Below are 18,874 nucleotides of genomic sequence, written 5' to 3' on the forward strand. Positions count from 1 at the left end.
TCTCCTTCTGTCTCTACCCCCTTCCCTCATATATTGTAAGCCCTCGCGGGCACGGCCCTCCCCCACTGTGCCAGCCGATCACTGTTAGTATTATATATTACCTGTATATTTTGTGTATTGTATGTAAACCCCCAAATGTAAAGCACCAAGGAATTAATGGTGCTTTATAAATAAACAATAATAATAATTGTAATTTTCTGGAAGAATCTGAGCTTGGGCTCTGTTCACACCAGTGTCAGGGACTATCCTATATTGGAAGTGCCCTGCGTAGAGTGCTGTTCTTCCTGTCACAGTGACATTACACAGAATGGATGACGTCATCAGTAAGTGAGCCGGTGGTGTTATCCATGGCATGATGGGCCTGGCAGATGTAAAGTGTTTTAGCTGTTTGTTTAACAGAAAGTGTGCCTCCAGAATGGCTGCAAGTGTATGCCTATGTCTATACAGTGTCATACAGTGACTTTCATTGTGGATTTTTATTTTGAATGTAAAAGTCCTAGATATATGACTGGGTCATATAGTATTCGTCATGGTGTTATTCATCGGTGACAGTATCCAGGGTTAGTAATGTTATAACTTCTTGCTGCCATATGCAATATGGTTATGTATTTGCACAATGGAATCCTGTGCTCTGATACGCATACCCTATTAGGACATCATACATCCTCCGAGTTGTAAAGAGCCATAGTACAAAACCCACTGAAGTCTATAGAGCCATATTGTGTGATTTCATACAAAGGTATACAGAAGATTTTTATGTCCAGGAGAAAACAATTGTGCCATGTTTCATCAGGATATTGTACCTTAGGGCATGGCTCCAAGTGGAGCATAACACTATTGCGCCAATATAACTTATATTTTTATGGCATATGCCTTAACATAGACAGTCTTTGTCCACCACTAGATGAAGGCTCCATGCACATGATCACTATAGCTGACGTCAAAAACACACATCAGCTGTAGTGACAGTATTCTCCTACAGGCAGTGACTGCACTGCAGAGATTGGAGGAAAAGGAACCAATATCCCAAATATTAAGCACATGGTAGGTGTGAATTGTCCTATACTGAGGTATGTCATATTGCACATACAATTGTGTTAGCATTTAGTATATGTATAGTATGAGACACTCTAATAATTGTCATGCGAGAGCTGCCGTTCACATGTACATGTATACATTATCATCTATTTAATGCTTGGTAAAGCTTCAGTCTGTCAGGGCCGGTAAAATCTTCATGGAGATATGCTGACGTCTGGACCTGTGTAGGCTGCTTTATGTAGCAGGCCTTACCAGGATTGTGCATCCATTAAAGCATGTTCCTAGAACGTCTTGGCTTGTATGCTGGAAGTGGTGGGACTGCAGTGACTACTGTGGGTGGAGGAGGGCTACAAGGCTCTGTGGTTACACATGTTCTGGGTGGGTGGCTTATATACTGTTGTGACTGCTGTTTAGGACAGGAGGGTGTGCAAGGCATTGCTATGGCTTTTCAAAGGGAGTCTGTCAGCACAAAACTGAGATGAACTAATAACTGCATGTTGTAGGCTGTCGGCACAGTTACAATCATGTATGCTCATTCTTGTAAAAAATCATCCTTTTATCCATGTGCAAATGAGCAGGAAAGGACTTTAAGTGCGTTACTTTCCCTCTTTGGGCTTCACTGTCTGCTGCTGCTCAGCTCCACCACCCTCTGCTAGTTGACTGACCTCTCTCCTCTGCCTCAGCACACAGTACCAGGTCTGTTGTCACACTGCACCCGGACATGAAGGACACTGGCGTCAGCTGCGCCCATCTGATGCCACCAGCTTCCTTTGCTTCTTGGAGCAAAGTGTCCTCATTAGACATGCACAGGGAGGGGCAGAGCAGTTAGCAGCAGCAGATAGTGAAGCCCCTAAAGCCTTTTTCTGCTCATTTGATGGACGGTTTTTACAAGAATGGTAGAGCATTCCTGAATAAGAAATACATTATTGTATACTGTACTGACAGCCCTACAAGGTACTGTGATTGGTTTATAGCTCAGATTTTGTGCTGACAGACTCTCTTTAAGGCCGGGCATACACATAACTATGTGCAAGTTTTTTCACTAATCAGGTCCAGCAGGGAAAAATAACAGCCAAATAGATGTAGTTCAGTTTTGTTACCCCACCCTTACTTTCTTCACAATGTCCAGGATAGTTGTCTAGGATTTCTACTCCAGCATTTTTATTGTACGTTCATGTAGCAAAGTGTGGGCAGGAAGATCAGATAAAGCTGGCCATCAATGTGAGACCTGGATGTCAGATGGATGAGTGATCAATCATTAGACTGATGGTACCAAAAACTTACTTAACTGGTCACAGCAGAATTGCACAATAAATTAAGAAAAACTTGACGGATCAGAATTTGGAGTCTTTATTTTTCCCTCCACATGTCAGTGTTATCTGACATATAGGGTCTCCTGATCCAATCCTTATGAGTTAGGGCTAGTTCACATGGAGTTACATGAATTCCGTGTGTACACATTCCGACGCGAATGCCGCTGCAGTGCACTGCCTTGCCATCGTGGCATTCCACTCCGGATTAGGCCCAAATGAATGGGCCAGAGCCTTGCGACGCGGCTGATTCAGCTGTGGAATCCGCGCAGGATAGGGCAGCTTGCTGCTTTTTCCACTGCCAAAAGACTGTGTGTGAACTAGCCCTTAAGACTAATAGGTATTTTGTGTATGGAGCTTATGCCAGTAGGAGACATCCAGCAGGTGCATATCACACACAGGACAAGATGCTTTATAGCCTTTGTCTTCTGCTATGTGTTTCTTTACTTTCATATACCTGGATGTAGTAAAGTGTATCTTTTCATCTTTCAGATCTTTATAGATAAAGATTTTATATTCATTCATTACCAAAAAAAAAATTAGAAATATCAGATTGTTGAAAAACTAAGTATCCAGTTTTGTCTCATGTGGATATATAAATGGATTCAAGTGTGATCTATCACTCCATCTTGCCACAACTGGTTATAAAAGTGCTTTCCCATCTGCTCTATAAAATGTCTTTGAGTCTACTTTTGGGTAGTGTGCCTTTTGGTCATAGGTCATTGACTGCTAGACTTTCCTCTGTGGCGTATTTGAAGACATTTCGCCTACTGGACTGACTTTTAGAGGGATGTATCTTTGAACTGATAGAAACAGGAGGGTCATTGTGACAACTGCCTGCTATCTAGGATGTTCTGACCTAGCTGTGAGATGGTGTTGGTAGGGCTGGTTACATGAGGACATGCACATGTGGTGAACATGTTGAGAGGATCATTTGCACAAGCAGCTGCCACCATTTCCTTGTCACTCCAAAACACAGTTGGTGCCTTTGTTACATACCCATATCTTTGCGTGGACAATTTCCAGGTACTTGGCATTAGGAAATTTGGTGTCAAGCACCCCTGTTATTACTACCATATGCTGCTGTGGCATACTGAAATTTTCCCACTGTGGGACTATTAAAGGATTATCTTATCTCTTATATTATGTATCCTGCCATTGAGAGCAAGCCACATTGTGCTTTGTTTGCGGTGGTGTCATGAACGTGAAACCTGCACGGGACTGAATTGTCTTTAATGATGAGTCCAGGTTCTATTAGGGATCAGACAACGGTTAGAGCGTTAAGGCCTTGTAGTGAGCGCTTCACGGTCTTTACTGTGGAGCTACACTGCCCAACTGCTGGTGTGAAGATCTTGGGAGTAATCGTATGCGACAATGGATTATCCTTAGTAGTATGAGAGCCTGGAGAAGCCCAGTGATGTGTAGGATGCCCCTCTGCCACATTTGTTTCAGCTCATGGCAGGTTTTCCATCCTGCACTTTCAGCAGGATAATGCTCACTCACAAACCTAGGAATGTCTGTCAGATTGAACACTTTCTTCACCTTGATCACGACCTTTATTGCCTATTGAGCATTTATGAGATGGATTTATTCTAAGCTATCAGACTCTACAGGCTTGTTTATCTAGTAAGATACCAGGATACATATGTACTTATTCCACACAAGCCTTTCCTTTAAATGGAAGCTCCAGTTCTATGTGCAGATAAGTGCCTAGTAAACCACTTGTTCACGTGTCCACTTTTGCCTTTATTACCTCAGTGTAATATTGGCCTCCATAAAGGATGATGTACTGCTCTAATATCAGGTGTCAGAACAATCCTTGCAATAGTTTCATACTATTGCCTCCCCCCCCCCCCAACCCTCTTGTCCTTGGGGAACCACATTAGTCTGAAGTTATGGAGACCTACATTACCATGGCCACCTGTACATGCTGCAGTGTTTTTCTGCAGTTTACACAAAATTATGTATTTTTTTATGATCTAAAATGTCATGGGTGAATGCCGCTACTCACTCTTATGTCTTATGAAGTACCCCTCCCCCAGACATTAGTCGCAGAAAGGACTCTCTTTATGACCATGACTAAATCAATTTAAAATGACTAAAATCCAAGTATCAATGTATGAAATGGCAGTATATATATATCCTTAGTGGAAGGTTATTGTCCTCCTATAAAAACTGACTATTTTCCAACAGCTGATCTTGTGGCCTCAGGAATAGGCTGGCTCTTCTGCTGCTAGTACTCTTTGTACGAGATTGGTGTGGTCTAGTGCTATACCATTATTATGTCATATGACAACCCCTTGAAGACAGCTGTAATGTGAATGCACTGCATTTATCTTCTTGATATATCACTGTCCTAGATCGCTCCTTTATAAAGTGTGACTAAGAAGCATAATAAACAGAATTACTGTGCATTTAGCTTAGTAAATGTGCCCAGTGTGGTTAACCCTGCACCCAGTATACCAGAGGCATCCGCAGTCTATTCCTTTGTCAGTGTGGTGGTCTGTTATAGGGTTACAGCTTAGTGATTGGTATTATATTTCAGCCCTGGCTAGATGCCTCCTATATTGCATATCTCCTTTTTCGTCTTTGTTGTGGTGTAATTGAAGCATCTTCAGTTCTCCAGGGATGGAGCTGGCTACTGAGTGCTACAATAGTTTGTCACTTATTTCTATGGCTAATGAGTCCCTTAGAGTCTCCTGGTTGTGGGGATGAACTCGGAGCAGGATGTGTCTCTACTAGAAAAATAAATCAAGTAAAATGAATGGGACTTGCAGAAATCCTATGTGCTGTGCACCAAAACAACCCTATAGGAGTGAATGGAGCTCCTTCTAGTCGCAGAAGTTTGTGCCACAAAGTGATCTACTCACATTAACATTGTAATATTGTCTCTAGGAATTCAGCCATTACTGTAATTTCCTACTCCTACTACTCCCCCCACCCCCTTATAAGACTTTGCTACCTGTCAGTATTGTCAGTTCAATTGAAACCTTTACTTATTACAGGGTCAAAAACATTGTGGTCAGTCCAATACTGGGAACTTTTTGGCATAGACAATTCTGTGGTTAAACTTTACACTAGTAGTAGTTGTGGCAGTGGAGTATATACTGATAACAGGCTGTAATGCTATTCGTGTATCTCAGCACCTTATTAATTTACTTAATGACACTTCATAAATCTTGTACTGATTCTATAATATACTTTTATTAACACATTTTGCGTTCTGTGATATCCTGCATTTCTTTACTCTTTCCATTGCTTCTTTGAGAACTCTTCCCGGCTTCTCACGGTTTATAGGTTATGTATGATGTAAAAAAAAGAGGTTGGGAGAGTCATTGTAAATGGTTATATTCCAGGCATTAAAAAACTTAGAAACCGGATTCTGGTATCTTGTATGGAAGATGACTCTCCTTCTTCATGACCCTAAGGCAGCTGTATGAAGCGGTCAGTATTGAGATTTTTATTTGCAGCTGCATATAAGCAGGCCGATCCTGACTGTATTTTCACCCAGTGAGGTTACATTCACATCTGTGCATGGAGAACCCGAACGTTGGAGAGCCGGACCACTAAAATAGTGGATTCCTGCAGACCCCATCGATTATTATGGAGGTCACTGGGTGTCTGTCTGGGTTTCCACCCTCTTCATTCGGAGACCAGCAGAGAAAAGTTCAGCCAGTTTTAAAATTTTTGGCTTCTGGAATTTAATTTATTTTTAAGACCCTTGTACTGCGCAATATGAAATATTAAAGGGATTAAGGCTCAAATAAACTTGTATTATGAGTTTGACCTCCTGTTCTTACAGGAAATACTTTGGCCACTTTCAGACCAATATTATATTATATAATATTATAGGTGCACAGCTCGTTACCAGGCAGATGTCTGATTACTGTGTTGTGCACCTGCGTCCATCACATGACCATGGTTGGACTTTTATCCACTAGAAGTAACAGAATGGATGACGGCAAGCAGAGATCTAAAAAAAAAAAAAAACTGAGGAATTGATGAACTATATTGGAAAATTGTACAACGTTTTATTATACAAATACTGTCTTTCAATATTGGTGTGACAGTGACCAACCCCTTTAATGTAAACGTAGTCTGAAAACACACCAGATTTTTCACAGTGACTAATGCTAAATGAAAGAAATTTTTTGAGAGAAGTCCTCAGTAGTTGATACCTTTTTTAATGGCTAACTCAAAGTTTTTTGATGACATATCGAGCTTTCGGGACTACTATAAAGGTCCCTTCATCAGGATGGTATAACACAATGAAGGTAGGCATATATATACAGAGAAATGGAGTGTTAGATGCAAAATAGATGGAAAACAGAACATAAACAGTTTTTAAAAACAGTGCACCTGAGGGGAGCATATAACTTCACAATAATGCTGTCCGTTATTCACTAACCTAACACTACACACAAAGCTCATTTTCAATAGGGAAGATAAAATGTAATTCAGCTTGTATATCTGTAGACGAGAACTATCCAAACCAATCATCTGAATGGAGCACCAATGGAGCCTGTAGACTACAGTACCATCCATCTAGGAGACTCTGCTATTTCTGGCAGTTCCATAGTGTTGACTGTAGTAACAACACACATGTTCCACCACTGCCCCATTGATACTGAGACAGGGAATAGTCCCCATACCCCTCACCCCCTAGTTTACTATAGGGGCCTAGTGCTCCCATACACCACTGATGACACGTATACAGGTAGGTGATAAGTATCTGATATGTCATAAATGAAGTCTTGGAACGCTGTAGGCATGGCTAGCGATTCTTCTAGAAGCTTTCGGTGACTCATTGTGACCAGTTTTATTTTTATAACTGCCATAATTTTATGTCATGTCATATAAAGGGAGCCTGTCACACTATTGTTCCATCTGTAGGCAGAATCTTAGGACAGAAGGAGCTGAGAAGATTGTTATATAATTTGTGGGAAAGATTCATTAACTTGTCATTTACCTGTTGAGATCTCTGCTCTTTTTATGCTAAAAAGCCAAGGAGGCGGCCCTATGAGTGACTAATGGCTGTCTCTATACGTACAGAGGAACACCTCCATGATGCAGAGATTTCAATGGATACATGACCAGATATACAGAATCTATTCCCACAAATCTGTATACCAAAATGGTGCCTGCAGATGAGGTGGCGTTTTTTTTTTATGCGACAGGTTTTCTGGGCTATTTGGCCCCACCAGGCCAAAAGAAAAGAAAATCACCAGCGGAAAGGTCTTTCCATATTTCAAACATTGCATAGAAGCAGAAAGTCCTTCTTATTGTAGCCAACACCTGCCATTTTTATGCCTGTCCTTCTGATTCTCAGTGGTATCAGAACAACAAATCTAAAGATGGTGGTGAAGGTATGGCTCTGTGTGGTGCCTGTATACACCTAATAAAGACATTTGGGGTGATTTGTGAAGAGAGTTGTTATCAACTGGTATAGATTTCCTTCAATGCTTATGCCAGATTTCTTGCATAAATGATGATCAATCTGGCAGGGTCAGTGGCCTGCCCCCTGCATACCAGGTGCCATCCTTTCAGGAAAGTGGTAAAAAAAAAATGCAACTTTTTATGCCCTGTGTCCATAAAGCTTGCATCCAAGGCATAATAAATCTGCCCTATTATACTCTGAAGAGCCTATATGTACAGAATAGTAGAAGAGCAAGGGTACAAAGCTTATACAGGCAGGATTGTTACTGTACTCTGGCCTTATATGCAGGATTATAGAAATGGTATTGTACAGTGCCTATGCTTGCAAGAATAGAGTAGTTGTATTGTACCCATAGATGTATGGAAAAAAAAAAGACTCTGCAACACGCATATATGTAGTATAAAAATTGTGGTATTGTGCAGTGGTTATTTCTGAAGAGTAAAGTAGTGGTACAGTGCAGTCATAGCCATTTCTACCTTTTCTGTCTTCTCTATGCAGTCCTGCAGACTTGAGGACCTTAAAATGGGACTTAATCAAACTTGGTGAGCGGGATGGGCAGACGTGGCCCTTCTAGAGCCTTGGGCCCAGGGCGTTGCCAAACCACTTACCGGTATATTGTAATCCACTCTTGGTTATGACTTATCCTAGCTATATGCCATTCAGTGATGAATATGTGTTAGGGTCACTAAAGTGTCTTATGTTTGTTACCGGTGTTTTTTTGGAATTAAGACTATGATTGGAGAAACAGCATAAATGGGTAATGTGATCATTGAAATGTATGGCATATCCTTAGGGACCTTCACCTAGTGGAAGGAAAGGGGTCAAGTAGGAGAGAGCAGGAAGGATGAGCATGCAGGTTTTCATTCATTTCACACCAGCCCATCTATTTTCTGTATACAGTTATTCCATACAACTATGGAAAGTATATAAACTGCTGAAAGTATATAAACTGTGCTTGGTTTCTCCTATACTTGCTATAGAAGCCGCAGTGTCCATGCTTCAACATGTATGTCTAGAAGTCCATTCTGGATTGTCTGTTATATCTCTGGAACTTTGCATAGACACTGAAAAGAGTGGCGCAGCACAGATATACAATAGTTTATGCTGGAAACTGGCATAGGTTGGAGTTTTCGGCGCACAAGGTGCAGGAGATACACCTAACTGTGTGTAACACATCATGCATTCGCTGTGTCTTCACTTTAGTGTCCAGGGGATCAAGACTGGCATGTGAACCACCAGTATTCATAAACATCCGCTGTAGTGTATTTAGCGCATTGGCTACAGTAGTATTATGTACGTAACCTTTCAGGAGTGACGCTAGGCAAGTGCTATTGGTTTGTGCACTCTCGAAAATGACTCTTATTGCACAACTTGTAGTGTGTTTCATGTCACAGATTTCCTCTTAATAACAATATCCTTATTGGCTTTTCAGGTCCAGTTCCAAAAGCTGCAACAGTTGCGACTTGCACAATCACGGGCTCAGTACTATGGTGGCTCTTTGCCAAATGTAAACCAGATTAGCAGCAGTCCGTCTGATCTCCAGGTAAGATATTGTTGCTTCATCGACCATTCACTGGTATTCACACTGTGTGGTGGTTATGCCTATGTGTTGCATGTAAGTAAAGAAGAAAAAAAAAAATACGTGGCCAGAGAGCCCCTTAATTTTCCTTTTCCAAATATGCTTAGAATGTTATAGAATAATAAGATATCGTACCCAATTAACCAATTCCCCTCACGTTTCTAAGATCACCCAGCTTTCTTTCTTGGACTCCTGAAAATTAGAAATACTGACTTCCTCTCTGAACCTGTGTTTCTTAAGTAAGCACACTTACAGTTAAGGAGAAAACTGGTTGTCGTCCAGCTTTCCCACGCATGATGGGTTAGGGTGTGCTTGATGTTATTGAATGGGGTTCCGTACTTGGAGTTCCCCTTTTTATATACCAGAATGGGGGGTTGTTCTCACAGATGTAGTGAACTTGACCTATCCATGCATTCCATGGGGGGCCATTATGATATCAGTGATTTTGTAGGAATGAGAATAATTAGATTGGTGTCTTTCTGTTATGTATAATGTACCAAGTTTATCTTTAGTTTGTACATCCTCTTATAGAGAACCATCTATTTTGCTTCAGTGGAAAATGTCCATATTTCTGTGTAATGTTGCATAAATGGGCTACTTGTGAGACATTGTGTTATGTGCTGGGCCTTGCTTTGCTGCATGACTCTGATAAGAGCCTGAAGTACATAGAACAGGAATGGTTTTTGTTTTGTCTGTAAAAACTGAATTCTTTTAACTTGCCTAGTATTGTAAGAATCCCCATCCTCTTGAAACCTCTCTTAACACGGGTGCCCAGGTTTACAAAAACATGGCTGCTTTGTTTCAAAAACAGTGCCACACCTGTCTACAGGTTTTGCATTGTATTCCAGCTTAGTCCCATTGCCAGCAGCAGCGTTCATGGATGGGGCCAGAATTAGAAAAACATGGCTGCTTTCTTCTAAAAACGGAGCTAACCCCATTCATGGACGCTGCTGTTGGCAATGGGACTGAGCTGGACTATCATGCAGAACCTGTAGATGGATGTAGCACAAAGCAGCCATGTTTTTTCTAATTCTGACAACTACCATCATGTGTTGGATTGTGTCCATGTGGAAAGTCCATGTTGGCGGTGACTTAAGCCTTACTAAAGTACTATCATGGTGTCTATCATGCGCCTTCCAATCTACTCGCGTAGATATTTCTTTATGCCATTTAGGCCTTATTTATACAATGGTGAATAAGGACCATGTGATGTCCATTTGTTGAATGGTCATCACACGGCTGTTTTAGGGCATGTTCACACAGCAGAATACTAGCTAGCGGAAAAAAGCGAGCGGCTCCCATTGAAGTTAATGGGAGCTGGTTTAGGCAGTGGATGTTGAGGCACATTCTGCATCAAAATCCGCTGCCAAAAAACTGTGTGAACTGACCCTTTAAGGGGTTCTCCTATCTCAGCCCTTCAGCCTGTCTGCTTTTCACTTCCTGTATTTCTCTCACTCCTGCTGAACTAGACATAGAACACTTCTACAGATAAGATAATATGCAGATTCTTGTACAGAACTGATTTGGTGTTATCTGTGTGTTTATATAGAGAGATAACAGACTCAGCAAAGTGCAATTATCTGACTGTCCTGCCGCAGTGAGTAAGTGACGTCACTTGTCCTATCTCCCAGGTCTGTGGTTATAGCAACGCTGTGTGAACAATGGGAGGAATAAATTCACATACCAGGCAAAGAAAGCAGAATTTCTAAAGCAATATATTTAGGAAAGTCTTCAATTTACATAAGCTACCAGTATAGATAGGATCCTTGAGTTGTGGCTGAAAACAGTCCATTAAAAAAAACTGTTATGTCCTGTACTTTTATTTTGAGGGTACGCAGGCTATGTAGAAGTCTGCCCGATTTACTAAAGGGTCTTTTTAGACAGAGCATCTTAAGACTAGATGGTGTTAAACTGCACCAAATTTATCAGTGTGTCTGCTGATAAACTGGCATATTATTAGCCTACCTTGCCTCACATTACACCACTTATTGGTTGACTTACAAGTTCTTGAGTCGCAACTTGGGTCGTCCACCCTTCCCAATTAGAAAAGTGACAAAAAAAGTTCTAAAACACTAATATGCTGTGCAAGCTACACTAGAATTCTGACCAACGCCATTACAGTCAATATGTCATGCCTCTATGACAGCCACCAAATTATACTTTGTTTGCACTTAGTCCGTTTTTATGTTCTTATGGTGGAAAAAATGGAAGCCTAGTCTTACACACTGCATTAAACGGGCCCCTAGGTGATGGCAGATAACTCCTGCCTATACTATGTATGTCATGATCTTGCCAGGTACATACATTGGTTCTCTATTGTACAAGGCTGTTAGAGGGATAGCGTTGTATTCTCACCCTGCGCCTGTGTAAGGCTCGTCTTAGTATTGTATACATTGGCTGCCACTAAGGACTTTTAATAAAGTAATAGAAACAAGCAGATTATAGTTTCCTTCAGTGCCCACAAACATTAACTGCCTGTGCCAGGTGCAACATGCGGATACTGTACTATTATTCCTTTCATTAAATGAATAATTCTGTTTCCCAAGATCTGCACCTGGAAATATCTTCTAAAACCCAGCGTGGGATAGCAGGCTAAACATCTGTGAGATCCTGAGGCTGAGAACATTGGACACTGCAGCGGAGACAGAGCTTCTTATTATGTAATAGAGACTTTATAGTTTTCATATGTGAGGTAGGAAAAGATGAAATATGGAACCTTGACCTGTTGTTTCAGGGATTCCAAAATGTCCTACTTCAGGGAAATCCCTGTAAAATGTATATGCTCCTGGGGAACCCCTAATGCAATTCCTGCCTCACACGAGCTGGGTGTATGGACAGGTAAAGACTCCCACAATTCTTATCCAGTCCAGTATTTTGGATCAGACATGTTACTACTTTACAAGGCATCTTTAAGAAGGTGAAATCTAATTTGTTTTCCTATGATAAGTAATAGGTCTTATGTTCTGGGATTCTCTGACCTGGACTCTAGGAACCTCAGGCTTTCTGAGAACTCGAGTTGGTTGATAAACATGGGGATGTTCACGTGCCACAATTTGTCTTTGGTGAGCGCTAGCTGGATGAAGACATGACACCCAAAATGTTGTGTTGCCACTCAGTAATTGTGAACATCCATTTTCCATAGGACAACCATTTTAAAAGCCAAGGGTTGAGATAGGCCGCAACTGAACCCCAGGGGAGTTTCTAAAAAAATTCAACCTCCTCCTAGTGAATGGCGCTGGTGGTCATGTTCACATAGACAAGCATTGCATGACTTTGTGTCCTTAGGGAGTGGTCATTACTACTAAGGTATTTTGAAGCTGAGCCATGTCCACAGCTGCACAGAGAACAGATGGGTCCTTTTCTATTTTATTTATTTTTTTGGAAGAATATTGGAGTTGCTAGGTTTTTCCTATCGCAAATATAAAGTAAAAAAAAAACCATATTTTATACATAAAAGGTCTGACTTATAATGGGTTTGGATGGTAAATATAGCTCTGCATGCCATCGTTTTTTTTTTTGTTTTTTTTTCTTCCTTCTTTCATCGGGTGTGATGCAGTTAAGAACAGGGCCAAATCCAACATTGATGTTATATCACAAGGTGGCCCCAATTTATTATGTATTTTGCTTCCTTGTATAGCGAATATTCTGTTGAGGCTTCACTGTCTGCTCTAGGTAACCAGCCCTAACTGCTAGCCAGCTCTGTCCCTATTGCTTTGTCACACATTGTCTGCACCTGTCCACATCTGAACCCAGCCTCCGACCCTCTGGGGTGCAGCCTGACATCATCAGACTTGCACTGTCATTTTTGCCCTTTCCACAGCTGATCCAGACAATGAGCGTAAGAAGTCACTCGAGCAATAGAGGAGGAGTAAGTATAATAACCACGTATCTTAAGATTTACCAATTGGAGTCATTCTTTTTAATTCTTTGAAATTGCCCCTTAGGGATGTTTTTCTTCTAACTGGTATTACATATATAAATTGTTGGTCAGTTTCATAAAAGTTTGAACATTTAATATTACCTTCTCTGATACAGGTTCAAACAACCTCTGAGTTTGTGGCAGAATTTGTTTTATTAAAGTTTAGAATATACTGTATACTTTCTGTGAAATCTTGCATTTCATTATTCTTTACCTTGGTTCTGTATTGTGTTGTAACCTGCTTCCACTAAGTTTACGAGTGTACACATAAAAATATATATATGTATGTATGTGTATATATATATATATATATATATATATATATATATATTTTTTCTATTTTAATGCCAGAAGTACAGGATTTCGCATACAGCCAGGAAATCAAAAGTTGTATCATTAATACATTTAGTAAAATATATATATATATATATATATATATATATATATATATATATATATATATATATATATATATATATAATCACTTATTATAATATATACACAGTATATATTTTAATGCAAGAAGTACAGGATTTCACACAACAGACAAAATATGTGTGTGTGTATATATATATATATATATATATATATATATATATATATATATATATATGTATGTATATATGTATGTATATGTATATATATATATATATATATATATATGTGATACGAGATACAACTTTCAATTTCCTGGCTGTATTTGTATGAGTTTAGCCATAGATATAGATATACAGTGTATAGAGAGATTATTTTTATTATTGTATGAATAGCAGTGATGTCACTAAAGCATATCAGAAGCAAACTACAAAATTTCCTTCAGAGAATGAACATTATCCTTTGTCCTTCAAATATGTAGCGGCTTGTTTGCGTATTCCTGTCGCTACCCTGCAGTATACTCAGATGTCAGGTCAGCAAGGAGATCCTGACCTGACTGTTTCAGTAAATAAGTGCACTGCCAACCATGTTACAGTTCTGGGACTCTGTATGCCCTCTGTTAAAAAGGGCAGTTGCGAAACCTAGTTGTCAATTTATTCATATGCTTCCAAGATGAATGCCAGGGGAGCGATGCATTGCAATAGTCATTTTGTAGAGAGTATTCCCTGAGACAGATATGTCAGGAGAGGTGACAAGTCCATGTTGTCTTTATACCACTATTTTACTTTGGTAGTTACTTGAATAGACCAGGCCTCTCCATTGTTGCTTTGCGTTTTTGTATTTGTTTCCATATTATATGTGAGGTGATGGAGCTTAACAACAATTTGTATGGCAAAACAGTTTTCGGATGTCCACACGTTCTTGCCTAGGGAGCTTTAGAGGGCCTACATTTCCATTTACATGCAAACAATGGTAAATCCTATGAGCTTTGGAGAGTCATTGGGCATTCAGCTGGAGTTTCATTAGATCAATCATTCCTAAATATTGTTTATAATGTACTGCCAGGGTCCTGCTGCAGGTACCTTAGTTAATATTGTCCATGTGCAGAGTAGTAATAAAAGGATAGCTTGTGTTTCCTAGAACTGGCGCTGTGCAAACATTCTGGCTCTTGGCCAGACAGTGGTGTGACGCCAGTTTTTCTTTTATATTTTTTTCTTTTTTGCCATTAAATTCAATGTGGGTTACTGGGAGCTATTTATATGACTGTTAGTTCAACGGTCCATTGTAACAGACCGTCAAAATATAGGTCATACCTTATTGTTGTACGGGGTGGGGTAGGACCTCAGAAACGGGTGTCCCTCAGTGGCAAAAATTGACTTTTTTCATGGCCATTTGCATTTGGTTGTCTGTAGCTCTAAACAATGACGTCCTGCTTGTCTAACAGGGTATATGAACAGGGGTTGTGTCATTATTTTAAAATTTACAAGGGCTGTACAGAGTTGGGAAGAAAAAAAATGGATGCTACCTTCTAGAAACCGTTCCCTGCCAGTCCTGAGGTTGTGTGGTTTATCAGCTTAGCCATTTGGAGGCTGAGCTGCGATACCTAATAAAGTCTGGACTGGTATGGCTTGCGTTTTCTAAAGCAGATAGAAGGTAAATGCAATTAATTTTAGACTTCCCTTCCAGCTTGTGAGGTGTGAAAATGGCATAGCTCTCTGTTCTATGCGGTTTCTGCAACTCCTCTTCATTTCTTTGTGAGTTATGGGAACAGGTTAGCTTGGGGTAAAACCTGATCACCTCTGACAGTGCCAGTGGGGTAAGGGTGAGCTGTGAGACAGAATGTGTTGTGGATAAATTTAGACCTAACCTCTCACTGCCTACACACATGTAATCTCTGATCCTCCTAAGACCACCTACTCTGCTCTGCTTATATCCGCTCTTCACACAGCTGCCTCCAAGACTTCCCCTGTGCATCCTCCACCCTGTGGAACCCCTTACCATAACACGTAATACTGTACCCCACAGTCATAAGCTTCAAGAGGACCCTGAAAACTTGCGTATTCAGGAAGGTCTACCACCTTCAATAACCCTACTTCCTCCATACTCCCATCCTATCAGCTTGTACCCTCATGTACTCCTTCTATCCCCGTTCCCTCATAGATTGTAAGCCTGTGCGGGCAGGGCCCTCTATCCCACTGTGCCAGTATTTGTATTTGTTTTGTGTATTTTCTGTACTGTATGTAAACCCTCAAATGTACAGCACCATGGAATTAATATAATAAGGTACGGCACCATGGAATTAATATAATAAGGTACGGCACCATGGAATTAATATAATAAGGTACGGCACCATGGAATTAATATAATAAGGTACGGCACCATGGAATTAATATAATAAGGTACGGCACCATGGAATTAATATAATAAGGTACGGCACCATGGAATTAATATAATAAGGTACGGCACCATGGAATTAATATAATAAGGTACGGCACCATGGAATTAATATAATAAGGTACGGCACCATGGAATTAATATAATAAGGTACGGCACCATGGAATTAATATAATAAGGTACGGCACCATGGAATTAATATAATAAGGTACGGCACCATGGAATTAATATAATAAGGTACGGCACCATGGAATTAATATAATAAGGTACGGCACCATGGAATTAATATAATAAGGTACGGCACCATGGAATTAATATAATAAGGTACGGCACCATGGAATTAATATAATAAGGTACGGCACCATGGAATTAATATAATAAGGTACGGCACCATGGAATTAATATAATAAGGTACGGCACCATGGAATTAATGTGCTCTATAAATAAATAATAATAATTTGAGATGTGTGCAGGTCCCACAGTTAGATATGCCAGAAGTATTTTGTGAGTAACCCCTTTTAAGAAAACTGCCAATACAGGCAGCATAAACAATGCATTTGTTTCTCCCGCCACATACTCTGTTTGTGCAGTGTAAGCCGATGGCTGGTCAGGTAATGGAGGGGGTGTACATCTCACTCAGACTACTCAGGTGGGTGAGATGAGAGAACTCCAGGAATGTTTGTTCTCAGCAGACAACTTTCGTCTGCTGAGCATTTTGGTAAATGCTCAGTACTGAGCTGGATTTTTAGGAATGACAGGTAGGTTGGTAGTGGGACCTGTCATTCTACCCCCCTCCAGTCCACACTTTGGGGATGTTCCGGCAGCGACTCAGCTGCAGAGAGTCTCCTGGTCAAGGAGGCTTAAAGGGGTATTCCCATGTACTTAGTGTGGACTTTATTTCCCGAAACCACGAACGTCATAGACTGATATGTTTCTAGAACAGTTTAGTCTTGATAATTTTTGGACCTAGTGTAGAAAGGGAATTATTTTATAGTGCTTGGAGCTGAGATGCACCACGTTTGGGCACCCTTAGGTTTGGTTCAGGCTGATTTTTTTTTTTTTTTTTTTCCTAACATGGCATGAATGCATAGAAACTTGTTACTCAAGTACTGCACACAGTTCTTACATAGGTTGGTTGTCATCATACATGTGGAATGCATGCTTGCTGGACCTTGCTGCAGTTAAAACAATTGTGCAGCTTTGCAGAGAAAATGCACGGTGTAAACCCAACATCTAAAGAGGTTAGTCTGCAGTGCCTAGAATCTGACAGCACACAGACACTGTCACGGAATGGGGCCATACATACTTCAGTATTGTTTCCCCACTCAGACCACCTTATTCTGGCCTACATAAAAACCACGTGCCCATATTCTGCCAGCTTTAGCTCTGCCACTGTAGATTGCTGTGCACACACAAGTCTGTCACAGGCTCACCAGGAAGTCTGTGCACAAAGCTAATTTCTTTAAGGGTGCCCATACACAAAATGGTTTGTGTTGCACAGCCAGGAACCACATGGTGTTTTGCAATGTGGTTTCTCAGCTATTCCACTCACAGGTTAAGCACATTCAATCCGTTTGCTTCACTTGTGCAAGCCACGTGGCAGAGAACCACATTACTAACCCGTGGCAATTTGTTTTTGGTTGTCTTGTGCAACTACTACAAAACAGACACATGGGAGACTATTCACTTTATTATCATTGCCACTTATGCAGGTTAAGTGATTCGTAGAATGGGGGAGCACAAAAGGTGGCTTTAAATGCTGAAAACAAATGACTGTATTAGGGTGTTCTGTAATATTATACTAAAAGGGCGTTCACACTTGCACCCCGTGTCCAGTGTGCATTTCACCGGGTTTCCATCCTCAGCCCTGGTGAAACTGTACAGGGGATGGAAACCCAGCAGTCAGCTTTAAAACCCATTCACTTGAATGGGTTTGTAAAGGTGACTGCCGGTGTCCACCTGCGGCCTGTCTGCAGGGAAACCGTTTTTCTTTAGCCAGACAGTCCTGCATGTCCAACTGACATGTAACCCGTCTGACAAACTGCTCAGATCTGCTTTGACGGTAAAATTCATATTACAAATTAGAACAGTGCCTAAATTACTCGATACAATGAAACCGCTCTGGGGAGTGTTCACGTGTCATATACACTAATGATTTTCCGCCTGCAATTTCAAAGAGAAATCCTCAGTACCATAATGTGGATGATCATTCACTCCCTACAGAGAAAATGTACAAACTGTGCAGAATTTGTATCTGCTGCATGTCCATTTGGGCAGTCTTTGCTACAGATTTACTGTGGTGTGCATCGGGTCAAAGACTGTGACAAATACATGTTACACTTGTAGATTTTGCCATGGATAAGCAAGAAAATGTTGTGTAGAAAATTGGTAAGTGTGGATTTCTACTTGAATTGCATGCCCTTTGTCCTTCACAATGTGGGTACAATGTTGTTTAGCATCTTTTCCAAGGTTTGAAATTGTGGTGGTTTTCAGCAAGATAATGCTCGCCCACATACAGCAATGCTTACTCAGGGATATTTCCACCAGGTTGCAAGGCTTCCATGGCCTTCTTTGTTGCTAAATTTATCGCCAGTCAAACATTTTTGGGGCCAGCTTTGGCAACCTACAAGTGTTCAGAATCTAAAGGTCTAGCTGCAACATCTGTGTGCAGATGTGCTGCAGGATACTATATGAAACCTGTATGCCTCCATATCCATTTGTATAGTCTCTTGTATCCAAGCTAAAGGTGGCCCAGTAATGTGCTGGTGTCCTTTCAATTGTACAGTATAACTTATCTAAGGCTAGGTTCACACCTGCGTTTG

At 40.7% G+C, this 18,874-nt stretch overlaps 1 protein-coding gene across 2 annotated transcripts in view; it reads left to right on the forward strand.

The window, feature by feature from the left end:
• The window catches only part of CRTC3 (CREB regulated transcription coactivator 3), an 88,260-nt gene that overhangs the window by 7,430 nt on the left and 61,956 nt on the right, over positions 1–18,874 (forward strand). For both annotated transcript variants that reach the window (XM_075273389.1, XM_075273390.1), the window contains exon 2: positions 9,218–9,328. In XM_075273389.1, coding sequence (XP_075129490.1) covers positions 9,218–9,328 — 111 coding nt within the window. The remainder of the gene's footprint in view (positions 1–9,217; positions 9,329–18,874) is intronic.

The sequence above is a fragment of the Leptodactylus fuscus genome, chromosome 5 (assembly GCF_031893055.1).
Source record: "Leptodactylus fuscus isolate aLepFus1 chromosome 5, aLepFus1.hap2, whole genome shotgun sequence".
Classification (NCBI taxonomy): Eukaryota; Metazoa; Chordata; class Amphibia; order Anura; family Leptodactylidae; genus Leptodactylus; species Leptodactylus fuscus.